We start from the raw sequence: 25,200 nt of genomic DNA on the forward strand, positions 1-25,200 counted from the left end.
GGTGCTCAGCATCCACCAGCCACAGCTGTTTGGTGGCTCGGGGAAAGGCTTGGGGGAAGGCGGAGAGCAGCCAGCAGTGGGCAGGCAGGGGCTTTGGGGAGTGGGGGTGGGAAGAGGCGGAGCGAGGGCAGAGCCTTAGGGAGGGGGCGGAGCAAGGGTGGGGTCTTGGGGGAAGGGGCCGAGTGGGGGGCTGCGGCCTTGGGGCGGAGCAGGGCTGGAGCACCCCCAAGGAAAAATAAAAGCCAGCACCTATGTTCAAAGGTGAAGCGTGCCAGAGCGGACTGGGGTCAGCAGATGGGGAGCCTTGTGAGGAACTAGGCTCAAAAGAAAGAAAAAAAGACTTCATCTGATATGGTGCCATCTGTGGAAAGCTTAGTTCCCACATGCACACACAGCCCCTGAGAGCACAAGAATGGGGATAACTGGAGGCCAGGGTAGCACGGGGGCAGGATTGCAGGGTTCTGTGACTAACGAGGGGGAAAAAATTAAGTCTCCTACAAAGATTCACCCCTGCTGCTGAGGGCCACACCAGAGTATAGACCCGGATGCTTGGAGCCAGCAGGTCCCCATGAGAAAGTTCTGCGTAATGAAATACGCTGGGGAGGGAGGGAAGGCCAAGACATTTGGTGGTCAGAGGGTGGTTCAAATAGTCAAAAGGGCTTGGCAGACATTTTGAAAGCTACTCAGTATGCAATGACGGGCCATATCCTCAGCTGGTGTCAATCAGCATAGCCTCGTCGACATCAGTGGAGTTATGCCCATTTACACCAGTGGAGGATTTGGCCAACTAACTGCAATTAGTCAGTTACCAAAAGGCTAAGAGAGTCTTATTCTTACCCAGAACTCGTTAATTCCATTCTGATTAACAGAACTGTGATTGCAATCATGCCAACATAAATCCAGAGTAATGGCATCAGTATCAGTGGAGTTACTCCAGTTTTACCCCATGAAAATGGGATCAGAGCCTGGCTCCTGAACATATAGTCAGGTCTTGTACTTGGGAAGGAGATCCCAGGACACAGTCAGAGAAGCATGAGAGAAATACGTGTCCAGCCCACTCCCTAACCCAGTCAGCGTGCGCAAGAGGAATAATCCAGAGCCTAGTGCAGTTACTGAGAGATGAAACAGTTTCATGACCAATCTAGCAAAAGAGGGGCCAGAGAGGGATCTGGGGCCCAGTTCAGCTAAGTAAGGAGAGAAAACGGTCCTAGGGTCTGGTCTGGCTTTGGAGCCTCATCCTGTTAATGAGGGAAAAGGGCCCTCCTGATGCTCAAGAAATTAAGACCCTTTTGGGGCCTGGTCCAGTTCACGGGAGGAAGGGGTTCTAAAGCTCACTTGGGCAATCAGAGAGGATTCTAATGTCCAACCGGGCCAACAGGGTATCATTGGACTTGTTACCACAATACCCAGGGTAAAAAGTTCCACGAGTGGGCAGCGTTTCCAGACTGCTGCAGTTAGGAGGCAAGGGCAGGACAAATAGAAACAAAATGCAGGGCCAAATTCAGACTGGCTGTACGGGGGTGCATCTCAACTGATTTATGCCCGCTCTGCCTTTGGCCCAGAGGTTTCTTTCATATACGGGAGCCACATGAGATGGGGAAAGGAAAAATTAACTTTCCAAAGATGATTACGTCTCCATTTAACTTTATTCAAACTCAGCTGATGGTTGGGTCAGCGGTCATGGAGTCCTGAGTCATACAATGCAGCCTTTAGTCATCCAGCCCAGATTCTCTAGTCCAGCTCAAGCAGTTGCTCCAGCAGAGATTCTGCTCCATCTTGCCATCTGCTCTGCAATCCTTGTCCTCAATCCTGTCCTGTCCTGTCGCAGCAGAGTAGAGCACAATCATCAGAAAAAGTTATACCTCACTCCCCTCTAGGCCATTACTTCTCGCCCGTGTCATCCACCACCGGGAGACTCTCATAAGATTCGAAGTCAGTGATGCTCACGGGAGGTGGGTTAGCGTTGCTGGGCTTTGAAACGGAGAGATGTTCGAATTGGGGCAGGAAGCCAGATAGCCTCGGGCTGCCTGGACACTCCTCCGGCTTGCACATGATGCAATCCAGCAAGGAGCAGGCCTTCTCCTCCCAGAAATCACCAGCCTTCAGGTTCACGGTGACGTTTTCAGCCGAAACCACAAAGTGCCGGATTCGCGCCTGTTTGTGTAACTCGCACATGCAGACCCAGGGCTGCCAACTGTTCCAGTGGAAAAGCTGATCCCCTGTGGAGAGTCAAATCAGATACATGGGCAGGGAAGGTGGGTGTCAGGGTTCCGTCCCCACTCTGAACTCTAGGGTACAGATGTGGGGACCTGCATGAAAGACCCCCTAAGCTTATTTCTACCAGCTTAAGCTAAAAACTTCCTCAAGGCACAAATCCTTCCTTGTCCTTGGATGGGTACTGCTGCCACCACCAAGTGACTTAGACAAAGATTCAGGAAAAGGACCACTTGGAGTTCCTGTTTCCTAAAATATCCCCCCAAGCCTCTTCACCGGGGAGGCTTGAGAATAATATACCAACCAAATAGCTAAACCAGATTCTTAAAAAAACAGAACTTTATTATAAAAGGGGAAAAAAAAGTAAAAGCAGCACCTCTGTAAAATCAGGATGGAAGGTAACTTTACAGGGTAATCAGATTCAAAACACAGGATTCCCCTCTAGGCAAAACTTTAAAGTTACAAAAAACAGGGATAAACCTCCCTCTTAGCACAGGGAAAATTCACAAGCTAAAACAAAAGATAATCTAACGCCTTTCCTTGCTTTACTTATAATTTTTGTAATCAAGATTTTATTTCAGGCAGGGTTTTAAGAGATGGTTTTTCCTGCCCCTGGTCCCTCTCTGGCTCCGAGTTAGGAGCCAGAGAGGGAAAGCAAAAACCTTCCCCCACAGATTTGAAAGTATCTTCTCCCATTATTGGTCCTTTTGGTCAGGTGCCAACCAGGTTATTTGAGCTTCTTAACCCTTTACAGGTAAAGGACGGATTTTATGTTACCCTTAGCTGTATGTTTATGACAAGCCCGCCAAATCACAGACAGTGCTGGACAGCCTGCTCCACACTGGCTGTGATTTCTTCCTGGAGCTCTAGGAGAAAACAGAATTAATAAGACACATGCACCTCTGGATATACTACTGATTATATAAAAACTAACAATATTTTCCACATTTCAAGGACGATTTTAACCAGTTGATTCTGGGAAACTTTCACGGGAGAGTGCATCAGCCACCTTGTTAGAAGCTCCTGAAATGTGCTGTATTTCAAAATCAAAATCTTGGAGAGCTAAACTCCACTGAAGAAGTTTTTTGTTATTGTCCTTGACGGTATGAAGCCACTTTGGTGCAGCATGGTCAGTTTGCAGGTGGAAACGCTGTCCCCAAACGTATGGGCGTAGCTTTTCCATACTTACACAATGGCATAACATTCCTTTTCGCTGATTGACCGGTGGCTTTCCCTCTCAGACAGTTTTTTTTGCTGAGAAACATGACAGGACGGTGATTACCCTGTAAAGTTACCTTCCATCCTGATTTTACAGAGGTGCTTCTTTTACCTTTTTTTCTTTATAATAAAGTTCTGTTTTTTAAGAATCTGGTTTACCTATTTTGTTGGTATATTATTCTCAAGCCTCCCCAGGAAAGGGGGTGAAGGGGCTTCGGGGGGATATTTTAGGGAACAGGAACTCCAAGTCATCCTTTTGGTCAGGTGCCAACCAGGTTATTTGAGCTTCTTAACCCTTTACAGGTAAAGGAGGGATTTTATGCTACCCTTAGCTGTATGTTTATGACAGTGGGAAACAGAGAAGTTTGGGGATAGGCAGAAGTGAGAATAGGCTATGGAAGCGGGAGAGTTCTAAATTGCAGACATTACTGGGAAAGCAGCAGTATGCGACCCATAGGATATGATCCTACACTTCTTGGAATCAGTGGCAAAGCTCCCATTGACGGCAGCGGGGGCAGGACCATGCACTGTGCTCAGAAGGGCGGTAGAGATCCCTAAGAACTTAGAACTGGGTAGGGGAAGAAAGAGACCAGAAGATTTTGAAATATGTAACTGAGAGAACGTCTTAATGCTGCAAATGCACCCACATTGTGAGCCACTCAGGCAGCTAATGGATTGGTTCTGGCATGTTGATCACTACTTCTAAGACTGAAACAGGATTGAGTAAGGTTGTATGAAAAAGGCCAGTGAACTTTGCGATGGCAAAAATGGTCAAAGGCAAAAGCCCTGTAGATGGAAAACTTCCATCCACAGATGGGGCAATAAAACATTCGCCCACTCCTCCATGCTCCTGCGCCCCCTCTCTGATATGGAGCCATCATCTCGAGGCGGGAGAGGGCCCTTGGCCTCTCTGCTGAGACTACTAGCAAAGAGTTTAACCGGGACGGTCACCTTGGTGAGGTCGTCACACCTCCTTCAGGGACTGGGCTGAGGGCCACCGACTTCTTTCCTGAAGTCACCAAAGAGCCATGAGAGAACATCTTTCACCATGACCAACCTGGGCTATATTCCAGTTAGCGATCTCGATATCAGAGACTTTGTAGCCACTTACTGATCCCCGTGCCACACAGGCCACGACTAGAGCATCAGTTGGACGCTAAAGGTCGAACAAAGTCACCTTCTGCCTGGCTTTGCTAGAGGTTGTAAGCTCTTTGAGACAGGGAATGTTCTGTTTTTGTACAGTGCTCAGCCCAGAGAGGTTCCGGGCCATGACTAGGGTTTGTAGGCACCACCACCCTTCAAATAATAATAGTAACAATTACCTACAGTCTGCTGTATACTGGCACCATGAACACACCCCAGCAACCACAGCTCAGAGCTCAGGAATAGCAACATACTCAATCCTTCTTCCATGTAGGTTAGAGTAGGACAAGTACTCTGGCTGGGTCACAAAATCCAAGACGCACAGAGTCCACCTGGAATTGCTGGAATCTAGCAGGGGATATTTACTTGCTCCCGTAGCAACATCACAAAAGGCTGTCAAATCGCGGCCATTCTATAGAACATGTGCGTCAGTCAGCGTCTTTGGAACTTCCCGTGCTTGGCTTCATTTCAATTCAGCAGAGCGGGGCTCTTCATGTACCTGGGAAGATGGTCAAGCGTAGACCAGAAAGCTGGTTTCCCTCTCATGGCTTCCAGTACAGGATGCTACTCATTTTCTGGTTGACACGTAGCACGACACTAACAAAAATCACCTGTTCTCCCAGCATTACTGGTTCCCATATGGAGCCAAAAGGTTCACAGCCCACCTTTTTAGAAAGGCAGTACGGTCGTGCAGACTCAGGAATGAGCACAGTCCTGGGAGGCAGGAGACCTGAGTTGTAATCCTGGTTCTGCCACCGATATGCTGTGTGGCCTTGAGCAACTTACTTAACCTGCCTGGGTTTCAAATTTCCCCATTAGTAATACAGGGATAACCTATGTGGATGGGTTCACCTGGCTACGATGTAACCACGGTGGTGTGTAAAAAGGACCAGTGGGGGTGTAACACTCTATATAAACGCTGTGCATTATTCCAGGGAGGAACTAGGAAAGGGTTTCTGATTTGAGCGTTTAGTGGTGAAAAGGTTTTAAGGAGTCCTGCCTTAAGATACAAGTTCGCACAACCAAGTTTTACTGCTGTATTTTGAATTAGTTTGCGGGGTGTGTCAGGTTTCTGTGCCCCCAAAATGGAAAGAACTTTACAAATTCCATGTACTTTGCATCATATTTGATATACTGTTTGTTGTACCTTTTTCGCACTGCCTTCAGATTAAGGCAAAGAAACTAAAATGATCAGTTGCACTTTCCATTTATAGTCAGTTTCATTTTTTATTTCTCATCCAGTCACCCAACGCAACCATGTCTAAACTTCCGACACTAAAGAGGAATGCTTCATTTAAAACAAAATTGCTTTCAATTAAATATTTAAATTATTCCATTTATAGTCTTGTAAAATAAATTCCCGCTTTTTTTTTTTTTTTTAAAATTCACAAGCTGCATTTTGTGCCTGTAGTAAGCTCTGTAACACTAACAGACAATGAGCCAAACTCATCCCTGGGCTAAGCCCATAGAAGTGAATGGTGTTACACCCTAGGGATAAGTTTGGACCAAGATTTCTAAATACTCATAAGAGTAGAGCTCTGTGTCGGTCACAAAAGTCATGGATTCCGTGACTTTCAGTAACCTCCATTGACTTCTGCAGTGGCCAGTGTGGCTGACTCCGGGGCCAGCTGTTCAGGTGGCCCTGCGGCCAGCCGCACCAGCATGGCTGGAGCAGCCCCGGGGCTCCACCGGCTTCCTGCACCAGCAGCCCCCTGGGGTAACCTCCGCAGCAACAGCCCCCAAGATTTAGCCGGGAGTATTTATAGGATAAGTCATAGCTAGGTCACAGGCATGAATTTTTTTGTTTATTGCCCAAGACCAGTCCATAACATATACTAAAAATACCCATGAGTAAATCGTAGCCTTACTTATGAGTTAAGAAGGCTTGACTACAACCCATAGAATTCCTATAACAGAACTCTACATTCCAGATGTTATACCAGAAAATATAAACTCCTTCTTTATTGTTTTCAAAAGGGAAAATAAAACCACACCACGTAACAGGCCTCAAACAAACTCTCACACATTATTTCAATGCAATTAAAAACCTCCATGAGCATGTCTTCAAAATGCCTTCCCACCAGCCTTTTACAATCAGAGGTAAACATGACTTCAGAATGTTCTAAGACATATTGTGGCTTTGTGATTCATAAAACACCTCTTGCTTTTGACAATGGTTTCTTCCCCCCCGATCTATGCTGAACATGATCCACCAAATCCTCCGTCCAAAGATAATGAGCAAAAAAAAACATGTTTTTCTTATTAGAACTAAAGCACAGTCACTCTTCTTTAATGTAAGAATTACTCATGTTCCAAACCTCCTGGAAGCATGATATTGAGCATCTTTGCATACCCCATGCTGTGCCATGCAGCTCACAGTCCCAACTCTTTGTCCAGAGAGCCAAAATTCTTGGTTTGATGAGTCAACTGTATTGCTTTTATGAGCTGGGTGGATGAACTCTGAATGGACGTGTCTATTGCAAAATATCCTATGGCTCTTTTATTACAGGGAACAGTACTAACTAGTCATCCTGTTTTCTTAACCTACCAGATATCTCTTACAGCAACTGACCACGTACACTCAATTTACATCCCTGGGTGGGAAAGTGCAACGCACGCACACAACTGCGGTGACTGTATGTACCAGTGGCCAGTTAGAGGCCAAAACTGGCCACCTGCAAGCAATTTCTGCAATTGTCGCCTCGCAGCTTGCGCAATTCCAATACACACGTGCCCGTGGACTTTTGCGACGGCGTTTGCACTTGCAGGGCTAGGAAAAAGCTCTCCTCTAAAGGTTCATTTTTAGGCAAACGCTGCCATTTCTACTCACTCCCAGTACCACATGGCCCCTGGGTAATCAGGTCAGCAGCTCATACGGTTGAGACAGTAGGATTTTAATTTGGTGTTGTTGTGTAGCATAGTGGCTTGTCTTGAGCTCTCCGCTGAAAAGCATTATGAAGTCTGAAATGAGCTGAGCGGGACAGGTTTAGGAGCTGGTCCGTTCTGGTTCCTCCTGACATTCGGGGTGTCAAGGTCTAGAACCCAAACAAAGACTCGATCAACCTACAAAACCAAAAATCCCACTCCCCCCATCTCGTCACAACACAGAGAGCCTTACAACACACTGCTGGCTCAGTGCCTCCTCTTCCAGCTTAATTAACCCTTTCATGGCTACATTAAACTGCAGCCCAGCAGCAGCATTGCTCCCCAGAAGGGCAGACATCCCGTTGGAAGGCTAATGCTTCCCAGCTTCATACCCAGTTACACGGGGCAAGTGGGGAAACTGAGCCCGATGCACTCTAGGTCTCTTGCTCAGCTGTCAGTAAATTACCATCATGGGCCACTGAAAACAGAGGCCAGGCAACTCAAAATAGCCTGTTCTTACCAGGTGAGAATGGTCAGTGGGTTTTTGTTGCAGTGAAGTTCGCAGATCCAAACTGCTAAGCGTGGGGCTGCTGGAGGGGATGACGTTTTCCCAGCCGGCCAGGCAGTGCTGCGGGGAGAGGTCTATCTGTGAATGCCTTCTCTGGTAGCGTACATGCCCCCAGAAAAGGCACAGCCCAGTCTCTCCAAAAGGGGGCTCTGAGAGACTGTTGAGTTCATTTCTTTACGAGCTTTATATGATCACAAAGGGGGACTGATGAGAACTTCACAGAGGCTCTAAGGTGCTGTGGCCAGACTTGCTCTCTCTTTCCATGAGGCAAAGCTACCTCACTTCCCCCATGTGTCCCCTTCACTGGCTTCCAGCCATTTCCAAAAGCAGTTTAAAAAAAAAGATTAAATCAAAACAATTGGATGTTTTTAAATTTTACCTAAATACACATTTTCTTTTCAAAAATTAAAACTAATTAAAATTAAATTTGAAATTATGGCAAATTTATGTTTAGGCCTAACCTTACTATATTCTATTAAAACCTTTTACATTAAATACAAGTAATACAATTCAAGCAGTACATGTTGGCTGCTGCAATTTTAAAGAAAGTCAAAGCCCTGTACTGGTGGAAGTTTCTTGCTAAGTGCTTGAAGCCAGAATTTGTTGAAATGGTAAACTAGCTTTTAACTGCAGTAGCCTCTCCTGCAGGTGGAGAGAGAATTTTCTTCATATGAGTTTATTCAATTAGTTTGGTTCAAAGTTGAAAAACTCACTAGGAGTTGGAAAAGCAGGCAAGTTTTTCCCCGCGCTCTTTCCAATCTGTGGATAAAAATTAGGTGTGAGAGGATGAAATCTACTAGTTCTAAAATCTTGAAGGACATGGTGACCAGAAACAATCTGTTGAATTCACTAGTATAGATAGTGCTTCCTTTGTTTAATAAACCAGTTAGTTTTAAAACACAAAACATTTTGACCTCACTTTGTGTTTTCTTGTGTATCCAGCACGCTTACGGCAGTTTTATTTAACTAATAAAACAAAAAAAAATCCTTTAAAATGCTGGTTTGGGGCATTTTTTATTGTATTCCAACTTCCATGCAAATGCAGCTTGTGACACAAAACACAATTAAAAAATGAATCTACTAAAGAAGAAAAGCATCATTCTCTAACATAATAAACCGTAATAAAATGCATCATTTTCTAACAATTAAACAGTTGTAAAAGTTAAGAATCTGAATAAATGAATGTTAAGCTATAGAATTTCTTAAACAAATGCAGGTTTCAGAGTAACAGCCGTGTTAGTCTGTACTCGCAAAAAGAAAAGGAGTACTTGTGGCACCTTAGAGACTAACCAATTTATTTGAGCATAAGCTTTCGTGAGCTACAGCTCACTTCATCGGATGCATACTGTGGAAACTGCAGAAGACATTATATACACAGAGACCATGAAACAATACCTCCTCCCATCCCACTCTCCTGCTGGTATTAGCTTATCTAAAGTGATCAAACCTCGACATTGGTGAGGCCTCATCTGGAGTACTGTGTCGTTTTGGGCCCCACACTACAAGAAGGATGTGGATAAACTGGAGAGAGTCCAGCGAAGGGCAACAAAAATGATTAGGGGTCTGGAACACATGACTTATGAGGAGAGGCTGAGGGAGCTGGGATTGTTTAGTCTGCAGAAGAGAAGAATGAGGGGGGATTTGATAGCTGCTTTCAACTACCTGAGAGGTGGTTCCAGAGAGGATGGTTCTAGACTATTCTCAGTGGTAGATGAGGACAGGACAAGGAGTATTGGTCTCAAGTTGCAGTGGGGGAGGTTTAGGTTGGATATTAGGAAAAACTTTTTCACTAGGAGGGTGGTGAAACACTGGAATGCGTTACCTAGGGAAGTGGTAGAATCTCCTTCCTTAGAAGTTTTTAAGGTCAGGCTTGACAAAGCCCTGGCTGGGATGATTTAATTGGGGATTGGTCCTGCTTTGAGCAGGGGGTTGGACTAGATGACCTCCTGAGGTCCCTTCCAACCCTGATATTCTATGATTCTATGATCACCCTCCTTACAATGTGTATGATAATCAAGGTGGGCCATTTCCAGCACAAATCCAGGTTTTCTCACCCCCCCACCCCCATACACACACAAACTCACTCTCCCGCTGGTAATAGCTCATCCAAAGTGACCACTCTCCCTACAATGTGGAAATGGAAATGGCTCAACTTGATTATCATACACATTGTAAGGAGAGTGATCACTTTAGATAAGCTATTACCAGCAGGAGGATGGGATGGGAGGAGGTATTGTTTCATGGTCTCTGTGTATATAATGTCTTCTGCAGTTTCCACAGTATGCATCCAATGAAGTGAGCTGTAGCTCACGAAAGCTTATACTCAAATAAATTGGTTAGTCTCTAAGGTGCCACAAGTCCTCCTTTTCTTTTTAAATAAATGCGTATAAATATAGTGTACCCTCCTGGTTAGCAAAAAGAAGTACCAAGCAATCACAACCAACCTTTCCGTACGAAAATAAGTACCAAGTACAAACACAAACAAGATTAAAATTATTAATTTAAATCAACGTTTCCTATTTGCTGTTTGAAATCAAACATAAAAGCAATGATTGTCAGATCAAATGTGGTTACAATGACAGACAAGATGGGTGAGATAACACCTCACCCACCTTATCTCTCTAATAATCTGGAACTCTCACAGCTACATGGCATACAACACATAGTTGCAAGATTTGTCACATCAGCTTCCTGAGCATTCTGAACTCAGTGCACTGGGCCTCCATTTACCCACTCAGCTCCTCCGCACAGAATTTTTGGCTGGAGCTGTGCAAATAACTGGCATTAAAAAAAAAGGAAAGAAAAAGTTTCAGATTGCCCCCTAAGTACTACTTTTCAAGTTTTTCACTGAACTGACAAGCCAAAAGAATATTTGTTTTGGGTCGAAGTAAATGTTTTGCTTGACCCAAAACAGAACATTTTGTTCCAATTTCAAAAGGGTTTTTTGTTTTGTTTTTTTAAATCAAATAGAAGGAAATTTCAAATCAAAAAGTTGTTTTGAACTGGAAAAAAAAAATCAAAATGTTTCCTTTGGAAATTGTCAAAACTAAATGTTTCTATTTTTCTGGAAAACAATATTTTATAGGTTGTTGGGTTTTTTGGCCTAAACAATTTGGCAAAATTGACACAAATTCACAAAACATTTCAGTCAACTTAAATCTGCAGTTTTCAAGGACAAAAGTTTCAAGCCCAGGTCCGTCTCTCTGGAGCTCTTTGCTCGCCGAGCCACTGAGGGGGCGTCTGCATAGCAACTCGACACCCGGGGCCAGCCTGTGCCAGCCGACTTGGGCTCGTGGGGCTTGCGCTGGCAGAGCCGTTTCACTGCTGTGTAGACTTCAGGGCTTGGGCCTGGGCGCTAGGATCTTGCAGGGTGGGAGGGTCCCAGAGCTTGGGCTCCAGCCTGAGCTCCAAAATCTACACAGCAGTGAAACTGCCCTGCAGCTCAAGTCTCGGGAGCCCAAGTCAGCTGGCACGGGCCAGCCGTGGGTTTGATTTTTGCTTTGTAGACATACACCGTGTCTTTATAAATACCTTCCTTCTCTGCTTTAGGGCTTTGGCCCACGCTCTACCCATTCATCCTGCCTATCTCCTTTTACCACACGCTTCTGTTTACTGCATTTTACCAGCAAAACTGTTTATTTGCAGTTGCAAGCAGTAAAGACAACAGCCTGCTCTTCTCTCTCTGCTGCATTCTTTGGCCTTATCTGTCTGCGGGAGAGCCACTGTCCCCAACTCTGCAGGCATTTGCTCTCAGTGTATAGCATTTGGACACATGCAGTGTATGCAGGGGGTTATATAAATTATATTGCGTTACAGATGGGCATGAGCTGCAGAGTTTGCACCTAGGTTTGGCTCTTCCTGGCTGTCACCATGATTGGACCAGTCTCAAAGCCTCGCTCTGAACTTCCCCATAGTTTGGGGGTGTTCAGCTCTGGAATCTTAGCTGAGACCCATCCCTGGCATTAACACATCAAAGCTCTTGGTTCTCTTATTTTCCTAACATGTGGCTATTACCACTCACCCCGCTGATGATGCAGCCACCTGCATAACGGTCAAATGGGAAGGTGGAAACTTACCGAGGGTAAAGCCAGATCGTCTGCCGGTTCAAAGCTCTTCCTGCAATGGATTTTGTACTTATAGGCAGGCAGGAGGGTGGACCTGGGAATGCTGACCCTGCAACCAAACAGAGGAAGTCACTGCGCAGGTCCTCCAGAAGAGACATCGCAGAGCTGAAGGCATCTGCACTCCTCCTGCCACATCTGGAGTCTTAGGACCTCATCCAACGCCTACTGAAGTCAATGGGCTTTGGATAAGTTCCTTAGGGACTGGTGTGTACACCCAGACTCTGGACTAAATTCAGCCCCGAGGTAAGGGGGTACATCTCCCGTTGACTTCAAATGGGAGCTGCTCCTGCTTACATCAGAGCTGAATTTGACCCTTTTGCATTTCAAAGCCCAGAACTCCCTCTTCCCTAAGACAGCAACTTTGTAAGGAGGCATCTTAAAGGGGCCTCATCCCCCATACGTAGCTCATTCTCTATCTACCCTGCTGGCTTCCTGTGCCACTCGGGCTACCAGCACCGTACATACCTGACGTAGGCTGGTTCCTCCAGCGTCTCCGGAGGCCGTCGGGCTCTTGGAGTCTTACACACGGGGCAGGCAGACTGTGAACCCACAGGGACGGTAAACAGACGCCCGTTTAATCGATAGCAATAAACACCTGCCGCGCAGAGGAGAGATCGTCACTTCATTCGCTGCCCGTGGCACTCATCTTCCCCAATGCACCATACACCCCACACAGAACCAAACCCCGCTTGTTCTCCCGAAGTACTTTTTACATGTTAATTTCCCTCCCATTCAACCGCTGCCTGAAAACAGATGCAGATTCAACTGAACTTCCTCAACTTAAAGCCCAGTCAGTCAGGTCAATTACAGAGAACACTGGAGAAACAGAGATGACACGAAAGAGAATCAGCCCAGGGACTCCTGCCTCTTTGGAGTGGGAAGTGGGGGCTGAACTGTAAATTCTTTCTGTGACCCTTCTAAGAGGCTTAAGGCAGGGATTTTCCAAAAAGAAAGCCACAGAGCATAGCTGCCCGTGCCTAGAAACTAGATTTGGAAGATATCTCATCTTACACTGATGGGAACTGGAAACCAAATCTGCTTCTTGCTCAGGAGCCAAGTAATCTGGTGCCTCTGGCCTAAGAAAACAAAAGATTCGGTCACAGCTGTGCACTCTGGAGACAGTGATGGGAACATTGCAATATCCCCCCCGAAGGGGTCTCTTGCTGTCCACACCCCCTTTGGACTGGCTTGGTGGGGAAAGCACTCATCACACTTTCCACTTACACCAAGAAACCGAAAGGCTAGTCACAGAGAAAATGCCCATCTCTGGGCAGAGGACAGACCTGCTGCATTAGAATATACAGTAAAAGCTGTGTTATCCAGCACTTTACCAACCAGAAAGCTCTAGAAACCGGCATTTCTGATATCCATTAGAAGTCCGCTTGATGCAGAGACAGCAGGCTCCCTAACCAGCTCTGCGTGTCTCCCCAGAAGCGGCGACATGTCCCTGCTGCTCTTAGGCGGAGGAACGACCATGGAGGCTCCGTGCACTGCCCTCGCCCTGAGTGCTGGCCCCACAGCTCCCATTGGCCAAGAACCACAGCCAGTGGGAGCTGTAGGGGCGGTGCCTGCGGGCAGAGGCAGTGTGCAGAGCTGTCTGGCCGCGCCTCCGCCTAGGAGCAGCAGAGACGTGTCACCGCTTGCGAGGAGCCACCTGAGGTGAGTGCCACCCAGGTCTGGCACCCCGTACCTTCTCCCGCACCCCAACCCACAGGTCCCTCCTGCACCCAAACTCTTCCCAGAGCCTGTGCCCCGCACCCCCTCCAGCGCCCCAACCCTCTCCCACACCCAACTCCTCCCAGAGCCCGCGCCCCATACTCCCTCCTGCGCCCCCAGCCCTGAGCCCCATCCCGCACCCAAACTCCTCTCAGCGCCCACACCCTGCACCCCCTCCGTGCCCCAAGCCCCAGCCCTGAGCCTCCCCCGCACCCAAACTCCCTCCCTCCCATTGGTAAGTATAACTCTTAGTTAACCGGAATTTTTAACTTAAGGGCACACCCCTCCATTCCCACAACATGCTGGATAACAAAGCTTTTACTGTGCTTGATGACAGGAACAAGTTCAGAAATCCATTTCAATCGTTCCCAGACATTCTTAGTTTCTTGGCCATGCGGGAATGGTACAGTTCACCCTCCGCACCTGGCTCTAGTTCAATAGCAAACAGTTGCTTCCCAGAAAGAGAGCAAACGCTCAGTGACCTGCTGATGGGCTGGATGAACCATCCTCATAGTCTCCTACTCCACAGAGAAGGTGGCAGACCCCCCCACCAGTTCTTCCCTTGTTCCTGGCGCAGCTCACTGCCACCTTAGTCCCCTCCTTACCCCAGGTCTTCCTCATGGACACATGCTTCCTTGTTCACCTGTCGGAACTCCCTGAGCTCAGAGAAGTACTGCTCAGATTTCTCTGACAGCGACGAGTCCGTCTCCAGCAGCCCTGGGAACGCGGAGAAGAAAATTTAAAGCTGGAATTGCATCAGAGGCAGGTGATGCAGGAAAGCTCACACGAAGCGGTCAGCTAACCAGGATGCTGCTCAGTGCCAAAGAGGGCAACCGATCAGACCAGCAGACACAAATGGAACAGCGTGGCCAACTGCCAAGCAGCTACTGCCTCTGTCAAAGGAGAGACCCAATGGGGCCAGTGACTTCTGTGACTCTGCACAACTAGTGCAAAAAGCCTTGAAATGATCTCTCCTTCTCGTGTCCTTTGTTCATCTCCTGCTACTCTGTGCCCCACTCGAATTCTCTCAGCCCTACAGCAGCTGCCAGGATTCCCGGCCAGTCTCCTCCCTGCCGTTCCAGGAAAGCACAGGACATCTCTGCACTGACCGGGGAACCGTGCCTGGCTTGGTAAAACTGCAGCTCTTGCGCTGAGAACATTTGCCAACTTGCAGACTTTTCAGTGGTACCGGGGGAAACAGCTCACTATTCCCTGGCCTCGAAGCACACATAGTCTCCAGGCCCGGGCCCGCACCTCCGTCTGTACCCTTCAGCCTACAGGAGGCGAGTTGTGATTTTAGCCCCTCAGTTAACCAGATCACCCCAGTAACAACACAGATGTGCAATGGGGTTAGGACTCGCCTGCAATCCAGTCGTAGCCCAAGAAAGGACGTGCTGACCAGCTAGCGGCAGGGATGGTGTATTCCTCAGGGTCCGACAGAAAAGTCACACGGCCAGCTTCCTTCTGGGGTGAAAAGAGTTCACAGCTCACTAGAGACTCCTTATGCGGCTACAAGGACACTGTGCTCCTCAAAGGGGACCTATCTGGTAGCTGTAGAAAGGGAGGTGGCTGTGGTCTAATGAACGGGGCTGAGAAATCTGGGCTCTAGTCTCAGCTGTACCAGCAAGTCACTGCCTGGCTTTGGGCATGTCTCTCACCCCTCTCTGCCTCAGTTTCCCCATCTGAAAAACGGAGACACGTGGCCAAGGCCACACAGCAAGTCAGTGTCAGACCCGCAATCAGCACGCAGGGCTTGCTGACTTCCAGCTCTGTGCTGACAACGGTACCATGGGCTGCCCTGAGCTGCCCTGCAGGATGACGGCAACAATGCGTGCCGGATGTATATGGTGTGCTGATGGAGACAAACCGTGCAATGGGGATAACCCCCGGGCCCTCTGTGGGAAGCCGGTAGCCGTGCTGCCTGTCCTGTATGTGCGTGGTGAGGGCAGAAGTGGGATGATGGATCATTCCACAGAGAAGTGGGAAGAGGGTGGGCAAGATGCCAGGGGCCCTCAACTATTAGGAATGGAACAATTTGGCCCCGGACATTTATTTCCCCTCCACCTGGCTTGAGCTGCTCAGGCCAATGCCCATCGGGCTCTTTACCTTGGCTTCTTTACCCCCAAGTGTCAGCAGAATTGGTTTGGGAGTCCTGGAGTCTCTAACGGCCGCTCGCCGCCAGCCATTCCCATCTGCTGGGATCCTGCCCGGCATCGTCTCTGCCTCAGCCCTTGGCCTGCCCCTCTCCTGGGCGCTGTGGAGCACGGTGGATTGCTTTCTGCCCTCTCTGTGTTTCCCAGGGGTGGATTCTTCCTCTGGGGTTCTCAGGGCGTTGCCGTCTCTGGCCACTCTGGAGGTTTCTCTGGTGATGGACGCTGCCGGTGCGAAGCTTCGTTCTGCCCTGGGGGAACCCGGATATGCCCCCGCTCTGTGGTGTGGCACCCCCCTCCCCTCCCTGCTGCACGCTACGTGTTTCAATGGCAAACGAAGGGCTGCCCTGGCGGCACTGGCTCCGGGTTCCACAGACACGAGCGTCACAGGGTCCGTCGCGGCCTTCCTCGCATGGCCCTGGTTCTCTTTCTGTAACGAGCACAGAGATCCACATGTCACCACACAGAGACCGGAGACAGCTCGGGAATTAGCGCTACGATAACTCAGCCTCATACCGTTCTACGCATCTCCACCGTGCCATGCCAGAGTCACACAGAGGCTGCCAGAGAGAGAAGGGGGAAGGCCTCGTGGGTGCGAATAGGCTACTTCCAGGCCTCTTTGCCCACAGGTGAGAATCACAGCAATGGGTGGCCTCTGAGGCGGTGAGGAATTAAAGGACAATGGTCCAGGTTACCCCTCCTCTCACCTCAGCTGGAGATACCTGCGTAACAGACGCTGCCCTAGCTAGGCACTGTATTCTCTCCCACCTTGCGTCTCATGGGGACGAGAGGCAGAGCCTTTGTTAGACGGACGAAGCTCAGACCATGGGATCGCGTATTTCTCCAGCAGACTCCACGGCCACTGGATTGCACCACAAGTCTCATGCACCTGCACCTCACCTACCCAGCAACTCTCTCTGCAGCATTGCTGCCTGTCACCGTGGTGCCCATTTGCTTCCCAGCCCTGTGCCTGGTGGATCTCAGCATTTCCAGTCCCGTGCCTCTGGGTACCGCAGGTTTGAAAAACGCCTTTTATATTAGGAAACCTCAGCTCCAGGCATGGAACAGTTAGAGAGGAGAATGCATTTCTGCGACAGCATCATTGTTCCTTTGCGCCACACTTATCTAGCCTACCCAGCCCAGCCCATACCCCTCTCTTAGGAACAGGGACAGCTCTCTCTGCATGAGTTGTTCTTCTGGAAAGAGAACACGCTGATAGTGGCTTGCGAGGAAGTCTTTTCTTGATTTCTTCCTGCTTCGCTTTGAGCCTTTCCAGAAGGTCTTGGTTTGCACGACGCAGCCTCTCCAGTTGCTCTGACTCCATCTTCTGCATGATGGTCCCTGTAGGGCCAGAGAAAGGTGAGTTGCATAACTGTGAGCACTCCACAAAGGAGCCGATTGGGAGGAGCCAGCTGAGTTACAAATTGCGGGGAATCCTCTCTAGAGACACTTACAAGTGCTGGAGGGTTTTCTTACAGTTGGAGTTTTGATCAGATCCCCTGAGAAAGGAATCAGTCTCAAAAGTCTCCTGCCTTTACGAACTCTAAGAACACGCATCATTTTTCATTCCTCTTCCCCTCGGGAAATTAACAAGTAATTTAGGCCCCTAATCTGGGTGCTCTGAAAGAGAGATTATAAAACCTAAAAGAGGAAATAAACCATAATGATTTAAAAAACAAAAACAGAACCATAGGACTGGAAGGGACCTCGAGACATCATCTAGTCCAGTCCCCTGCACTCCTGGCAGGAGTGAGTATTATCTAGCCCACCCCTGACAGGTATTTGTCTAACCTGCTCTTAAAAATCTCCAGTGATGGAGATTCCACAACCTCCCTAGGCAATTTACTCCAGTGTTTAACCACCCTGACAGTTAGGAAGTTTTCACTAATGTCCAACCTAAACCTCCTTGCTGCAATTTAAGCCCATTGCTTCTTGTCCTATTCTCAGGAGGTTAACAACATTTTTCTCCCTCCTCCTTGTAACAACCTTTTATGTACTAGAAAACTGTTATCATGTCCCCTCTCAGTCTTCTCTTTTCCAGACTAAACAAACCCAATTTTTTCAATCTTTCCTCACAGGTCACGTTTTCTAAATCTTTCATCATTTTTGTTGCTCTTCTCTGGACTTTTGCCAATTTGTCCACATCTTTCCTGAAACGTGGCACCTAGAATTGGACACAATACTCCAGCTGAGGCCTAATCGGCGCAGAGTAGAGCAGAAGAATTACTTCTCATGTCTTGCTTACAATACTACTGCTAATACATCCTAGAATGAAGTTCGCTTTTTTTTTTTTTTTTTTTTGCAACAGTGTGACACTGCTGACTCATATTTAGCTTGTGGTCCACTATGACCCCCAGATCCCTTTCTGCAGTACTCCTTCCTAGGCAGTCATTTCCTATTTTGTATGCATGCAACTGACTGTTCCTTTCTAAGTGGTGTACTCTGCATTTGTCTTCATTGAATTTCATCCTATTTACTTCAGACCATTTCTCCAGTATGTCCAGATCATTTTGAATTTTAATCTTATCCTCCAAAGCACTTGCAAACCCTCCCAGCTTGGTATCATCTGCAAACTTTTAAGTGTACTCTCTATACTATTATCTAAATCATTGATGAAAATATTGAACAGAATCGGATCCAGAACTGAACCCTGCGGGACCCCATTCATAATGCCCTTTCAGCATGACTGTGAACCTCTGGGAAGGGTTTTCCAACCAGTTATGCGTCCACCTTATAGTATAGTATAGTCCATCTAGGTTGCATTTCCCTAGTTTGTTTATGAGGTCATGCAAAACAGTATCAAAAGAAAAATATTTAAATGAAATTGGGTTTAAATAACCCTGCATTGAACATGAGAATGTGAAAACCTGTTAAATTAATTAGCCTAAATGTAGGCACCAAACCCCATACCCTTATTTGTAGAGGCATGGAGCACCTGTACCTCTGTTTGATAACTTTGGCCTAGGGTTTTAAAATACTTTTTGGTTTAATCGTAGCTATTTTAATAATTCCTAGAAATTTACACATTCAAAGCATTGTGCACACAGTAATTAATCCATAGAAGATCCTGGAGAAGTATGTAGGTCAGTATTGTCACCCACGTTTTACAGATGAGCTAACTAGAGCAGAAAGAGGGGAAATAACTTTCCGAAAGCCAGAGTGCGAATCAGTGACTCAGACAGGGCAAGTGTACCGACAGCCAATCCCATGCTGCCTCTCTCGTTAGTAATACAGGTAAGGGAGTTAAAACAACAAAAGCTTGTCTTGACAGGACGACAGGAAGAAGGAGGATCCTGGGAACTACAGGCCAGTCAGCCTCACTTCAGTCCCCGGAAAAATCATGGAGCAGGTCCTCAAAGAATCAATCCTGAAGCACTTACATGAGAGGAAAGTGATCAGGAACAGTCAGCATGGATTCACCAAGGGAAGGTCATGCCTGACTAATCTAATCACCTTATGGTGAGATTACTGGTTCTGTGGATGAAGGGAAAGCAGTGGATATATTGTTTCTTGACTTTAGCAAAGCTTTTGACACGGTCTCCCACAGTATTCTTGTCAGCAAGTTAAAGAAGTACGGGCTGGATGAATGCACTATAAGGTGGGTAGAAAGTTGGCTAGATTGTCGGGCTCAACGGGTAGTGATCAATGGCTCCATGTCTAGTTGGCAGCCGGTGTCAAGTGGAGTGCCCCAGGGGTCAGTCCTGGGGCCGGTTTTGTTCAATATCTTCATAAATGATCTGGAGGATGGTGTGGATTGCACTCTCAGCAAATTTGTGGATGATACTAAACTGGGAGGAGTGGCAGATACGCTGGAGGGCAGGGATAGGACACAGAGGGACCTAGACAAATTGGAGGATTGGGCCAAAAGAAATCTGATGAGGTTCAATAAGGATAAGTGCAGGGTCCTGCACTTAGGACGGAAGAACCCAATGGCTAGGCAGCAGTTCTGCGGAAAAGGACCTAGGGGTGACAGTGGACGAGAAGCTGGATATGAGTCGGCAGTGTGCCCTTGTTGCCAAGAAGGCCAATGGCATTTTGGGATGTATAAGTAGGGGCATAGCGAGCAGATCGAGGGACGTGATCGTCCCCCTCTATTCGACATTGGTGAAGCCTCATCTGGAGTACTGTGTCCAGTTTTGGGCCCCACACTACAAGAAGGATGTGGATAAATTGGAAAGAGTCCAGCGAAGGGCAACAAAAATGATTAGGGGTCTGGAACACATGACTTATGAGGAGAGGCTGAGGGAACTGGGATTGTTTAGTCTGCAGAAGAGAAGAATGAGGGGGGATTTGATAGCTGCTTTCAACTACCTGAGAGGTGGTTCCAGAGAGGATGGTTCTAGACTATTCTCAGTGGTAGAAGATGACAGGACAAGGAGCAATGGTCTCAAGTTGCAGTGGGGGAGGTTTAGGTTAGATATTAGGAAAAACTTTTTCACTAGGAGGGTGGTGAAACACTGGAATGCGTTGCTTAAGGAGGTGGTGGAATCTCCTTCCTTAGAAGCTTTTAAGGTCAGGCTTGACAAAGCCCTGGCTGGGATGATTTAATTGGGGATTGGTCCTGCTTTTGAGCAGGGGGTTGGACTAGATGACCTCCTGAGGCCCCTTCCAACCCTGGTATTCTATGACTGCCTCATTGTCCAGCATGCTGGGCCACAAGCCAGGGAAAAGGGATTTTATAAAGGAAAGAATCATAGAAATGTTGGACCTCAACAGGTGATTAGTCCAGTCATCAGCACTAAGACAGGATTAAGTATTATCATTCTAGACCAGCAGTCTCCAAACATTTTTGATCGCGCACCCCTATCAGTAAAATTTTTTGAGCACCCACCCCCAATATATGTATATTTATGTATAAATTATACACATGTACTACTGTACTAATATATTATGCAAATTATAAAACATACAAAAATTAGAAATTAAAAAACAATGAGCTAAAGATGAAAAACAATATTTTTAAAATAATTTTTTATTTCATTTTATTTATTAATGGTACAAAAAACCTTTTTGCTCTCACTAAAAAAGTGACTATTAGTATTTTTAGAGAGAGCAATGTGATTGAATATGCTTTATTATTTTTGAAAATCTTGGTTTAACACTTTGCGATACAGCGGGTGCTCAGGGTGGGGTGCGGGGTCTGGGAGGGAGTTAGGGTGTGGGAGGGCGCTCAGGGCTGGGGCAGGCAGGAGGTGCAGGGCACTTACCTGGGGCAGCTCCTGTTTGGTGCGATTCTGGGAGCTGCCCCCCCCCAGCCCCGGCAGGCAGAGCCACCCGGAACGCAGGAGCTTTAGGGGCTTCAGGGCCCCGGGGCCCTGGCCTGCAGCTCGAAAGCCCCTTTCGGAATGCGGCCCTGCAAGCACGGGCCAGAGGACTCAGGAGGAGCAGGGGCAGCCAGCGGCTGGAGGGAAGTGGCGCTTTCCCCTTCAAAGCACCGCTTCTCTCCGGCCGGCTTTGAAGGGGAAAGTGCCGCTTCTTTCCGGCCGCTGGCTGTGCGGCTGCCCCTGCTCCTCCACAGGCCTGCCCCCTCCCTTTTTTTCCCCCCCTCTGGCTGCACCCCCCAATTGATCATCTTGCGTGCACCCCACTTTGGAGACCACTGTTCTAGAGCATCCCTGACAGGTGTGTGTCTAACATGTTCTTTAAAGCCTCCAATGACACAGATTCCACTACCTCCCTAGGTAATTTGTTCCAGTGCTTAGCTACCCGTACAGTTAGGAAATATTTCCTAACGTCCAACCTAAATATCCCTTGCTGCAATTTAAGTCTTAGCTTGTCCTCAGTGGATAAGGAGAACAATTTATAACCCTCCTCTTTATAACAAACTTTGATGGTTATGTGCCTGTCAGTCTTTTCTCCAGACTAAACAAACCCAAGTTTTTTAATCTTTCCTCATAGGTCTTGTTTTTTATACCTTTCATTATTTTTGTAGCTCTCCAATTTGTCCATATCTTTCCCGAAGTGTGGTGCCCAGAACTGGACACAGTACTCCAACTGAGGCCATACCGGTGCCGAGTAGAGAGGAAGAATTACTTCTCGGCTGTTGCTTACAAGACTCCTGCTAATACATCCCAGACTGATGTTTGCTTTTTTTTTTTTTTGCAACTGCAAAACATACAGTATAGTATATACGATGTTTAGTTTGTGATCCACTCCCCCAGATCCTTCCTAGGCAGTCATTTCCCATTTTGTATTTGTGCAATTGATTACTGCTTCCTAAGCATAGTACTTTGCACTTGTCCTTATTGAAGTCTATCCTATTTATTTCAGGCCACTTCTCCAGTTTGTCAAGATCATTTTGAATTCTAATCTTGTCCTTCAAAGTGCTTGCAAACCCTCTCAGCTTGGGGTCACCTGCAAATTTTATAAGCCCATTCTCCACTCCATTACTCAAGTCATTAATGAAAACATTGAATAGTACCGGACCAAGGACAGATCCCTGCAGGATCCCACTTGATAGGCCCTTCCAGTTTGATGGTGAACCATCGACAAAAGAAACTGAGTGCGGCTTTCCAACCAGTTGTGCATTCACCTTACAGTAAGCTATCTTTCCCTGTTTGCTGATGAGATGATCAGGTGAGACAATATCAGAAGCCTTACCAAAGTTAAGATATACTACATCTACTGCTTCCCCCCATCCACAAGGCTTGTTGTGCTGTCAAAGAAGGATATTAGGTTGGTTTGACATAATTTGTTCTTGACAAATCCATGGTGAGTGTTACTTATCACCTTATTCTTCTAAGTGCTTTCAAATTGATTGTTTATTTGCTTCATTATCTTTCTGGGTACCAAAGTTAAGACGAGTGCTCTATAATTCCCTGGGTTGTCCTTATTCCCCTTTTTAAAGATAGGTCCTATATTTGTCCTTTTCCAGTCCTCTGGAATCTCTCTTGTCCTCCATGAGTTCTCAAAGATAACCTCTAATCGCTCAGAACTCTTTTCAGTCAATTCCTTAAGTATTCTAAGATGTATTTCATCAGGCCCAGCCTACCTGAAGGCATCTAACTTAGTCTAAGTCATTCTTAACTTGTTCTTTCCCTATTTTAGCCTCAGATTCTACCCCATTTACACTGATGTTCACTATGTTAGTTTGATCGCTGCTAACCTTTTTGGTGAAAACTGAAACAAAAAAAGGCATTTAAAACTCTTTGGTCATTGTTGCGTTTTCTGCTATTGTCCTTCCCTCCTCATTAAGTAATGGACTTGCCCTGTCCTTGGTTTCCCTATTGCTTCTTGTGTATTCATAAAATGTTTCCTGCGACCCTTTCATGCTTCTGTTTTTATATATATATAAATATAAAATCCTTCATAATCTGACCTAGTTCATTGGGATGGTTTGCTCTTGTGGGCCTTTAATAATGTTTCTGAAGAACTAACAACTCTCCTGAACGCTTTTTTCCCTTAGACTTGCTTGCCACAGGATCTTATCTACCACTTCTCTGAGTCTGCTAAAGTCTGCCTTTTTGAAGTCCATTATCTTTATTTTGCTGTTTCCCCCCTTGCCACTTCTATGAATCATGAACTCAATCATTTCACGATCATTTTCAACCAAGCTACCTTTCACCTTCAAATTCTCAACCAGTTCCTTCCTATGCGTGAGCATCAAATCCAGAATAGCCTCCCCACTAGTCACGTCTTCCATCTTCTGTAATAAAAAGTTGTCTCCCATGCATTCCATGAACTTGCTGGATAACCTGTGCCCTGCTGTATCATTTTCCCAGCAGACCTCTGGGTAGTTGAAGCCCCTCCCCATCACCATGGAACCATGTGCTTTGGATGATTTGGTTAATTACTTGAGGAAAGCCTCGGCCGCCTCTTCACTCTGGGTAGGTGGCCGGTCATAGACCCCGGTCATGACAGCGCCTGTGATTTTTACCCTTACCCAAACACAGGTCTGCCTCCCGCCTCCCTCCACCTCAGTAGGCGTCTTGGCTACACAAGGCAACTCCTCTTTTCCCCTGCCTGTCCTTCCCGACCAGGCTGTGGATACTCCATTTGGGCCACTGGATACATGTTTCCTCACACATATACAACTCTATAGCACCCTTTGTCCCGAAGCAGCCGGTACAGACCACATCTGACTTGTTTACATGGGCCTGTTACCCTGGCAGCCGGACACAGGGCACGGATCAAACCCCTGTGCACACAGCACGCCTGGGTGAAGAGGACGCAATGGAAACAACAGAACAGGACAGAACTCACAGCAGCGAGGGGAGAGGCCCTGCCACCCAGACACCACAAGCTCAGCATCTGGCCCCGGGGCAGCCCGCGGATTCCACGCTGGTAAAACCGCAGGTCTGATCTGCTCTTTCTAGGGCGTTTCTCGGGCTCTGATCAAGCCGGGGGGTGGGGTGGGACGGGGCAGCAGCCTCCCCTCATTAAAAGCCACAGAGCTCTTTCGCGTCCACACTGAGCTGGGCAGAGACCGGGCTGTCATGTCACCCGAAAGACGCGGCCCGTGGGGATAGACGCTTTTAGGCATCCCCTGCAAGCGAGCAGCAGGATCCTGTCCCAGCTCACGGCGGGCTGGGCAGGTCCCCCACGGGTCAGTGGGAGGCTCCGGGGTCACATAAGCGGCTGCAGGGACTGAGTGGGACACGGGGCCGATGGCTCCTCCATGCCCAGCATGACGGGCCCGCTTCCCCAGCCCCGGGGCTGGCCCTGCTCCGGCCGGGCCCGCTTCCCCAGCCCCGGGCTCTGCTCCAGCCGGGCCCGCTTCCCCAGCCCCGGGGCTGGCCCTGCTCCGGCCCCAGGGGCCTGACAGCCCCGGGCTCTGCTCCAGCCGGGCCCGCTTCCCCAGCCCCGCACTCACTCACCCTCCCGGCAGCTTCTGGTTTGTAGCAAAAAGCCACCCGCAGCCGCCTCCTGATTGGCCAGTGCGCCTGTCCCCAGCATGCACCGCCCCAACGGCCCGGAACTCGGTTTAAAGGGCCAGCTGGGCGGGGACACGTGGGCGGCTGGCTCACGTGTCCGGTGCTAACCCACGGCCGTGAGCGGAGCTCCAAGAGGGCGCCTCGGCAGCTGGGATCACGCTGGCCCTGGGGCCCAGGGTGAAGCTCCAAGTCACCCAGGCTCCGAAGAGCCCCCCACGCCGCACGGTTTGCCCACGCCCTTACCCAGAGCACGCAGGGCTGATGGCAGGCTTAGGAAGGGGGGTGGGGAATCAGTTGACTCATAAATCCATGATTCACACACCACATTC

The 25,200-nt window shown here is 47.9% G+C and overlaps 1 protein-coding gene across 1 annotated transcript; it reads right to left on the reverse strand.

Moving 5' to 3' along the window:
- Positions 1-6,509: 6,509 nt before the first annotated feature.
- MIIP (migration and invasion inhibitory protein) lies at positions 6,510-24,891 on the reverse strand. The gene is made up of 10 exons (XM_077837354.1): positions 24,815-24,891; positions 17,149-17,339; positions 15,955-16,428; positions 15,210-15,312; positions 14,454-14,565; positions 13,144-13,208; positions 12,598-12,727; positions 12,085-12,181; positions 7,961-8,068; positions 6,510-7,610 (listed from the first exon to the last, which is right to left on the reverse strand). The coding sequence occupies exons 2-10, from the start codon at positions 17,329-17,331 to the stop codon at positions 7,470-7,472; spliced, it is 1,413 nt and encodes a 470-aa protein (XP_077693480.1). The 5' UTR covers positions 17,332-17,339; positions 24,815-24,891; the 3' UTR covers positions 6,510-7,469.
- Positions 24,892-25,200: the final 309 nt, after the last annotated feature.

Source organism: Eretmochelys imbricata, chromosome 18 (assembly GCF_965152235.1).
Source record: "Eretmochelys imbricata isolate rEreImb1 chromosome 18, rEreImb1.hap1, whole genome shotgun sequence".
Lineage (NCBI taxonomy): Eukaryota > Metazoa > Chordata > Testudines > Cheloniidae > Eretmochelys > Eretmochelys imbricata.

Coding starts and splice junctions, on each gene's coding strand:
- MIIP (XM_077837354.1), bottom strand. CDS start 17,331: ATGCAGAAGATGGAGTCAGAGCAACTGGAGAGGCTGCGTCGTGCAAAC. Junction 12,728..13,143: donor GGTTTCCAGTTCCCATCAGT/GTAAGATGAGAT, acceptor TCTGCGCGGCAG/GTGTTTATTGCTATCGATTA. Junction 7,611..7,960: donor CCACTGACCATTCTCACCTG/GTAAGAACAGGC, acceptor TTTGGGTTCTAG/ACCTTGACACCCCGAATGTC.